General features: G+C 41.4%; 2 protein-coding genes across 5 annotated transcripts in view; one reads left to right on the top strand and one right to left on the bottom strand.

Annotated features, from left to right (window-relative positions):
* The window catches only part of WHAMM (WASP homolog associated with actin, golgi membranes and microtubules), a 95,944-nt gene that overhangs the window by 27,873 nt on the left and 59,197 nt on the right, over positions 1-8,874 (top strand). For both annotated transcript variants that reach the window (XM_074399950.1, XM_039480045.2), the window contains exon 2: positions 7,948-8,258. The gene's annotated coding sequence lies outside the window, so the exon portion shown is untranslated. The remainder of the gene's footprint in view (positions 1-7,947; positions 8,259-8,874) is intronic.
* Positions 1-8,874, bottom strand: part of FSD2 (fibronectin type III and SPRY domain containing 2) — a 53,792-nt gene that overhangs the window by 21,862 nt on the left and 23,056 nt on the right. For all 3 annotated transcript variants that reach the window (XM_010350131.3, XM_010350134.3, XM_003921668.4), the window contains exons 4-6: positions 8,324-8,554; positions 6,611-6,633; positions 5,153-5,274 (exon numbers count right to left, since the gene is read on the bottom strand). In XM_010350131.3, coding sequence (XP_010348433.1) covers positions 5,153-5,274; positions 6,611-6,633; positions 8,324-8,554 — 376 coding nt within the window. The remainder of the gene's footprint in view (positions 1-5,152; positions 5,275-6,610; positions 6,634-8,323; positions 8,555-8,874) is intronic.

Here is an 8,874-nt window from a genome sequence, read left to right as displayed (position 1 = left end):
GATATTGTACAACTATAGCAAACATATAAAATACAGCTAAATCTTAATACATATCACTATGTAAAAGGCTGAAACTTCATAATTATCTTTTCCTTCTATCTTTTTTTGAGTCAAAAAGTCTATTAAATTTTTCTGTTGTTCTAAATTTGGTGAAAAAGGTTATGGCAATACTTTCTTAACTTTGTTTTGTTAGATGGTTTTTATTCTTGGAATGGCTCACAAGCAGAATTTAAAAGGCAGATTTTCGTTAACTATAAATGACTGAAAAAACTGAATTTACTATCTAGCTACAGAAATTATTTTTCTATGCTGTGAAAGCCAGGTCTCAGACATCCCTAAGAACTTTGAAAAATTATTATAAATTTGTCACATCTAAGTCAGTGATTAAAATAGTGTTTTGCAAATAGAAGTTAATTTTAATTAACTCAAAATGAATTAGTACATTTTAAAAATCACTAGTGAGTCTTTGATGTTTTGGCCCCCCTGCCCCAGCCAAAACTTAACGGCCATAAATGAATTTTATCTACAAAATCCCTTTAAATTTGGTCAGTTGCCTTGTTGTATGTAATTTCACTATTTTCCAAGGAAATATATAGGAAGAAATTAGGAAACTGAGAATAGTTTTATATAAAATTCCTCTATTTACTGATACATTAACATTGTTATTGAAATGCAGTGGAATATGTGCCAAAACATGTGAAAAGTTACATAAAGAAAGGCATCAATTGTCATTTGGAGAAAGGTACACATTTTTTTTGGTGGTCCTAAGTGATACGATATTACTACCAGAATCACAGATTTCTTCAACTGACTTCTTTTGGTATATTCGCCTACAGCTTTCTACAGATAGGATTGCTTTCATGTCTAGTAATACACTGTATCCCCTGTTAATTATCCCTTAAGTCAGGTTGTAGAATTTGCAAGAAACTAGGTATAGAAAAAATATACAGGTAACTTTTGTGGTTAGCTTTATAACTTTAGGGTGCTTATAAAATGAATTCTTTGTATAAACTATAGGAATAATCATCTGAATCTGTAAAATCAGAGAATAAAACTAAAAGTTTTCTTTAATCTGTTGTTTCTTAAGCAATAAACTGAAAGACCTTTACTTAAAAAAAAAAAAAAAGATTGCATTACAGTATGGTTTATAATAGCAAAAAAAAAAAATTAGAAACACCCCAGTATCTAACAGTTGAGGATTAAATAAACAAATGAAGGTATGTAGCCACTAAAGTGATGTTGTAAGAGAAATTATCAGGATGAGAAAACGTCTATCAAAATTGTTTTGCTAAAAAAAAGCAGATTACAAAACAGAATGACTCAATTTTTATAACAAAAATACTATGCAAGGAAAAACCTAAAATGCTATACAAAACAGTGTTTACAATCATGTTGTTCAGTGTTGATGAGAGAGGGAGAGTGAGCAGTTGAAAAAGAAATTACAGAATATTCTTACAAATAACTAATCACAATAATTATTTACTTATTTATTTTCTTTCTTTTTTCTTTTTTTTAAATGGAGTCTTGCTCTGTCACCCAGGCTGGAGTGCAGTGGCGTGGTGTTGGCTCACTACAACCTCCACCTCCCAGGTTGAAGTGATTCTCCTGCTTCAGCCTCTTGAGTAGCTGGGATTACAGGCACACACCACCACACCCAGCTAATTTTTTGTATTTTTAATAGAGACGAGGGTTCATTATGTTGGTCAGACTGGTCTTGAACTCCTGATCTTGTGATCTGCCTGCCTTGGTCTCCCAAAGTTCTGGGATTACAGGTGTGAGCCATTGCACCTGGCTTATTTCTTTTCTTTTCTTTCTTTCTTTCTTTCTTTCTTTTTTTTTTTTTGAGACAGGTTATGACTCTGTCACCCAGGCTGGAGTGCAGTGGGGTAATCATAAGTCACTGCAGCCTCAAACTCTTGGGCTCAAGCAATTCTCCCACCTCAGTCTCCCTTGAGATCAACAATCCTTCCACCTCAGTCTCCCAAGTAGTTGGGGCTACAGGTACACGATGCCACACCAGTGTGTACCTGTAGATTTTTTTGTTTTGTTTTTTGTTTTGTTTTTTTTTTTTTGAGACGGAGTTTCACTCTTTTTACCCAGGCTGGAGTGCAATGGCGCGATCTCGGCTCACCGCAACCTCCGCCTCCTGGGCTCAGGCAATTCTCCTGCCTCAGCCTCCTGAGTAGCTGGGATTACAGGCACGCACCACCATGCCCAGCTAATTTTTTTTTCTATTTTTAGTAGAGACGGGGTTTCACCATGTTGACCAGGATGGTCTCGATCTCTTGACCTCGTGATCCACCCGCCTCAGCCTCCCAAAGTGCTGGGATTACAGGCTTGAGCCACCGCGCCCAGCCAGATTTTTAAGATTTAAGATTTTTTTGTGTGTGTGTGGCGACAGGGTCTTGCCATGTTGCATAGGCTGGTCTGAAACTCCTGGGCTCAAGCAGTCTGCCTGCCTCAGCCTCCCAAAGTGCTGGGATTACTGGCATGAGCCAGCACACCTGGCCTACAATAATACTTTAAGGAGTTACTTAGCACCATGTACTATGCTGTGCATAAATTATCTCACTTAATTCTCACCATATTCCTATGAGGTATTATAATGTCCATTTTTACAGATTAAGAAACCAAGACTCAGAGAAGTTAGGTGAGTTGTCCAGAGTCACACTGCTAGAAAGTGGCAAAGTTGGGATTCTCACTAGGTCCGTAGAATTCCAAATCCCGTCTTTTAAGCAGTATGCTAAAAACAGACACTCACGGGAGCATACATACATTTAAAGAGATAAAATTTGAGCTTCTTGCTTGGTATAAATTAGGAAGGTAGGTGTTTAGGAAGCTGTACAGGCTATAAACAGAAAATATTTCAAGACTAATGTCAGATGTTGGCAACCTGGAGAGTGAGGGTAGGTACTTATCTCAGAGAGGTCAACCTCTGTTCTCACTTGTGAGCCATAAAGACAAAAATAGGAAGTTAGAAAAAAAAATACTTGTTTCTAAATCTTTTTTTTTTTTTTTTTTTTTGAGACAGAGTCTTGCTTGGTCACCAGGCTGGAGTGCAGTGGCACAATCTTGGCTCACTGCAATCTCCGCCTTTTGGGTTCAAGCCATTCTCCTGCCTCAGCTTCCCGAGTAGCTGGGATTACAGGCGCGCGCCACCACACCCAGCTAATTTTTGTATTTTTGGTAGAGATGGAGTTTCACCATGTGTGCCAGAATGGTCTCAATCTTGACCTTGTGATGTGCCCACCTCAGCCTTCCAAAGTGCTGAGATTACAGGTGTGAGCCACCACGCATGGCCCCCTTTTGCCTTTTCAACTTGGATGCCTTTCTGTCTTTCTCTTGCCTAATTGCTCTCACAGGATTTTCTGTGGAATGGTGAGAGTGGGCATCTTTGTCTTGTTCCTGATCTTAGAGGGAAAGCTTTCAACTTTTTACCATTAGTATGATAGCTGTGGGATGTCATATATGACATTTCTTATAATGTTTGCTCTAATCTTTATTATTTCCTTCCTTCTGCTAAATTTGGGCTTAGCTTGTTCTTTTTCTGCTTCCTAGAGGTATAGAGTTAGGTTGTTTATTTAGATCTTTCTTCTTTCTTCATGTAGGTGCTTATTGCTATAAATTTCCCTTGTACTGCTTTTGCTGCATCCCATAAATTTTGGTATGTTGTGTTTCATTTTCATTAATCTCAAGATTTTTTTACCTTCCTTTTGATTTCTTCTTTGGCCCGTTGATTGCTCAGGAGTGTGTTGTGTAATTTCCACATATCTGTGAATTTTCCAATTTTTTCTTGTTACTGATTTCTAGTTTCATACCATTGTGGTTATAAAAAATACTTGGCCGGGCGCGGTGGCTCAAGCCTGTAATCCCAGCACTTTGGGAGGCCGAGGCGGGTGGATCACGAGGTCAAGAGATTGAGACCATCCTGGTCAACATGGTGAAACCCCGTCTCTACTAAAAATACTAAAAATTAGCTGGGCATGGTGGCGTGTGCCTGTAATCCCAGCTACTCAGGAGGCTGAGGCAGGAGAATTGCTTGAACCCAGGAGGCGGAGGTTGCGGTGAGCCGAGATCGCGCCATTGCACTCCAGCCTGGGTAACAAGAGCGAAACTCCGTCTCAAAAAAAAAAAAAAAAAAAAAAAAAAAAAAAAAAAAATACTTGAGGTCAGGCACAGTGACTCAGGCATGTAATCCCAGCATTTTGGGAGGCTTAAGCAGGAGGATTGCTTGACACCAGGAGTTAAAGAACAGCCTGGGCAACATAGTGAGACCCCATCTTTAAAAAAAAAAAATTGAACAAATTGGCTGGGTATAGTGGCATGTGCCTGTAGTCCTAGCTACTTGGGAGGCTGAGGTGGGAGGATTGCTTGAGCCCAGGAGTTGGAGTTTGCAGTAAGCCATGATCACACCACTGTACTCCAGGTTGGGCAACAGAGCAAAACCCTATCTCAAAATAGTAATGATAATAAAAGATACTTGATATGATTTCAATCTTCTTCTATACAGAACTGTCATATGATCTAGTAATACCACTTTGGGGTATGTATTCACCAGAATTGAAATCAAGATCTCCAATATACCTGTGTCTCATGTTCATTGCAGCATTATAACAATAACCAAGACATGGAAACAACCTCAATGTCCATCAATAGATGTGGATTTTAAAAAGTGGTGTGTGTGTGTTTGTGTGTGCCTGTGCGTGCGCACGTGTGTACATATGGAATATTATTCAGCCTTAGCAAAGAAGGAAGTTTTACCATTTGTGACAACATGGGTGAACCTTGATGACACTGTGCTAAGTGATTTTAGCCAGTCACAGAGGGACGGATACTGCATGATTCTACTTATATGCGGTATATAAAATAGTCAAACTCTTAGAAACCGAGAATGGAATGGCGGTTGCCAGGGGCCTGGGGAGGGGGAAATGGGGAATTGTTGCTCAGTGGATACAAAGATTAGTTATACAAGATGAGTAAGTTCTAGAGGTGTGCTGTATAACACAGTACCTATACTTAACAATATTGTATTGTGCACCTTAAAATTTGTTAAGAGGATAGATCTCATCTTAAGTGTTTTTATCACAAGAAAGAAAAGTGCTCTGGGTAGTCTGAGCCTGCCGTCAAGTACACACACAGGTGAGACACGCACCTGGAATGGTGTTAATGGAGTCCATCAGCTGCTCCACATCAGAGAAATCCAAGTTCTGGTCTTCAAAGTCAGGCTGTGCAGAGATTTCCACGTCTGTTTTTGTTTTCAGGAATCGCCCGAGTCTGTTGGTGTAAAAAGACACGCTGACAAGAATGGAGGGGCATTCTCCTTAGGGTATATCTATAGTACTGAGTCACATCAATGAAGAGGACTCTTTGCTGAACTTTTATTTAGTTTGTTTTACAGCTGCTGGCTGCCACCTACTATCTTCTTTGGAGACTGACCTAGGGGTCATCAGTGGGGATGGGCGGGATTGACTTGCGCCTTTGAGGGAGAGGAGGAAGAGTAAGGCCATGTCAGAGGTGATCCACCAACAAGATCCAGAACTACACCCTCTGGAAGATCTCTTAGGTGCTAACCTGGGAGTTCCCACTTTCAAGTCACTCCAGGCCCAAGATGTACTGAGGGTGCAGACCCCCTGGGGCTTCCTTTCTACATGGTCAGATGCCCTCAAGTTGCTGATGATGGGACTCGGGGTCTCCTTGTACCTGCTTGCTGGCAGTCACAAGGTTTGTAAATGGCAGAGGCAGAATTTGAAACCAGGGCTGGGCGTGGTGGCTCACACCTGTAATCCCAGCACTTTGGGAGGCTGAGGCAGGCAGATCACTTCAGATCAGGAGTTCGAGACCAGACTGGCCAACATGGTGAAACCCAGTCTCTACTAATCGTACAAAAAAATTAGCCAGGCATAGTGGTGGACACCTGTAATCCCAGCTTGTTCAGAGACTGAGGCAGGAGAATTGCTTGAACCTGGGAGGCAGAGGTTGCAGTGAGCCGAGGCCACACCATTGCACTACAGCCTGGGCAACAAGAACGAAACTCCATCTCAAAAAAAAAATTGAAACCATGTCCATGTTTGCAAAAATCCCTGTACTTAACCCTTACATCGTTAAACTTACATGTTCATGTTGCTTTATGGACATTATCTTATTTGATTCTCAAAACTATTCTCGTTTGTAGATAACATGAGTCCTACACTGATCGAATTTGCCAAGGTCATGAGTGTAGCAGGATGTGAACTCCTGTCTGGCACTAAAATGTGCATGCTTTCTGCAACTGCACAGTCTGGGTCCAGCCAGACATAGCGGGGGATGTTGGGGATACTCTGCAGATCTCAGTTCTTCCTGGTGAAATGAGGGGCTTGTGGAGGAGAGATGCCCACAGGCTTGCTGACTGAGCCTCACCATACAGGCTCCTGGCTAGGCCTGAGATCCTGAGATTCAATACTAGATGCTCCTAGTGACTCCATGCCATCATTCCAAAGCCAGTGCTAGTTTACTCAGGATTGACACAAAGGCTGAAACTGGAAGCATATAACCAAATGGAACGGAGTCTATTTGGATATCTAAATTTGAAAAAAATAGAAAAAAGAAATACATATTAGAACAAATATATTACCTGTCAGCCATAGCCACTGCATCCTAAAAAGGAAAAGGAGAAAATATTAAGTTGATTTTGGAAATAATTTTACCAACATACTGTAATATATAGATAGCTATAACTATATATATAAAATAATATATATTGTTACATCCCACATATATAAGATGGATATATATATATATAACAATTGATATAACTATATATAACATATATACAATATATATAACGTAAACTTAGAAGAAAACTTAAAAATTAGGAAAAAGTAAAAAAGTCCAGCTGTATCCCATACCCTAACAAAACCACCCTTATATCTGTGCATTTTCTTCCATACAACAGTACTGCTTTTCCCCATTAACTTTGGCATGAACCAAACAAAAAAAAAACTAGCCCAGCGTGGTGTTGTGTGCCTGTAGTCCCAGCTACTTGAGACACTAAGGCATGGGAGGATCACTGTAGCTTGGAAGATGGGGCTGCAGTGAGCTATTATCTTGCCACTGCACACCAGCCTGGGTGACTGAGCAAGAGATCCTGTCCTCCTTGGGAGGCTGAGGCAGGAGGATCATCTGAGCCCAGGAGGCTTCAGTAAGCTATGATCACACCACTATCCACCAGCCAAAGCAACAAAGTGAGACCCTGTCTCAAAGGGAACACAATAACAAAAAAATCCACTCTGTAAGCACTTTCCATGTTATGAATGGTCTTTTGGGCCATCAGCTTGAACACTTGTATAACAGTTGACTATGAACAGTTAATGAATGGAAACTCCATCATTTACTTAACCATTCCTCTGTTGCTGGATGTTTTGTTGTTTCCAGTTTTTCACCATTATACATAACACCGAGAAGCCCACCTTCATGTTTATCACTTTCTCCACCGTTTGCATATGGTGGGTCCACTAGTTCAAAAGGTATGACCATTGATGGTTCTTGGAGTGCCTGCCAAATTGCTCTCCAGCTTCATTCACGGGTCTCTCACCCTAAGCACAGCAGGAAGGAGGCACAGTTGGGCTTTGAGGGGTGACTGTGTGCTTGGAAAATGTGGGGGCCATACTTGGCAACCAGGAAGCTCTGGAGGCTAAAGGCCCCTCCCGATGCCCTGGACACCACATCTTCCCGGTACTCCTGTGGGACCTTGTGAAGAAAGGGGACCCTGGCTCTGACCGAGATTGAATTTCCCACAGCCCAGCCTCATAGGGGGTTGGGTCAGATTTAATTTGATTACAAGAAAATTAGGAAAATTGATTTTTTTTTTTTGGCATATCTTGAGTTTGTGAAGTAAGCCTTTTTTTTATTGCTACAGTTGTAACTGGGAAATTTAAGGTGCCCTTTCAGCCTTGACAACTTTCTCCCCAGATCTCCAAGAGGCCATCTCCAAGACGGGGCCGGAAAACTCTCAGAGCATGGCTTTTGCTCTGCTCAGCTCCAGGATGAGGGGACAGGTATCTGGGTGACCAGAACAGAGGAACAGAGACTGGTGCTGCCTCCGTGCTGTGGGAGGGAGAGTCTGCTGCTGTGAGTCTCCCTGGCTACTCATGTGGCCATACAGAGAGATGCGGCCACAGCCTCCCTATCATGATCACCCAGTGGAATCAAATGGCCATAAAAGTCGATTCCAGTGCCTCCAGGAGGAGCGAGGACAACCCAGCTTACCTCAGCCATGACAGGTAACTGAAATTGTTGTTTCTGTTTGTAATTCCATCTCTTATGTTCATTTCATTTCATTACTGACCTTTATGAAATCCACCTTCTCCTCGTGACACATCTCTTCTATTGTTTCCATCAGTTCTTTGCAGGTATCTAGGTTTTCTCCACAGCTGACCAGTTGTCCATATAAGGCTTCCAGCTTCTCTTTCTTTTTCTCCCCTAGAGCTTGTATTTTTTCTTCATATTTTTGAGCAAGTGTTTCCAAGATCTCGTTGTAATGTGACTCAAAGTTTTGTTCTTGTTTTCCAAAATTCTCCTGCAAGACAGTTGAACTCAGTCATCATTTCAGTACATGTGGTTCATTGATTAGTCTTTTTTTTGAGACAGAGTCTCATTGTGTCACCCAGGCTGGAGTGCAGTGGTGCAATCTCAGCTCACTGCAACCTCCGTGTTCCAGGTTAAAGTGATTCTCTTGCCTCAGGCTCCTGAGTAGCTGGGATTACAGGTGTGCATCACCACACCTGGCTAATTTTTGTATTTTTAGTAGAAACAGGGTTTCACCATATTGGCTAGGCTGGTCTTGAACTCCTGACCTCAAGTGATCCATCCACCTCAGCCTCCCAAAGTGTTGAGAGG

Source organism: Saimiri boliviensis, chromosome 5, assembly GCF_048565385.1.
Source record: "Saimiri boliviensis isolate mSaiBol1 chromosome 5, mSaiBol1.pri, whole genome shotgun sequence".
In the NCBI taxonomy this organism is placed as follows: domain Eukaryota; kingdom Metazoa; phylum Chordata; class Mammalia; order Primates; family Cebidae; genus Saimiri; species Saimiri boliviensis.
This window is presented reverse-complemented; position numbering and strand designations above follow the sequence as displayed.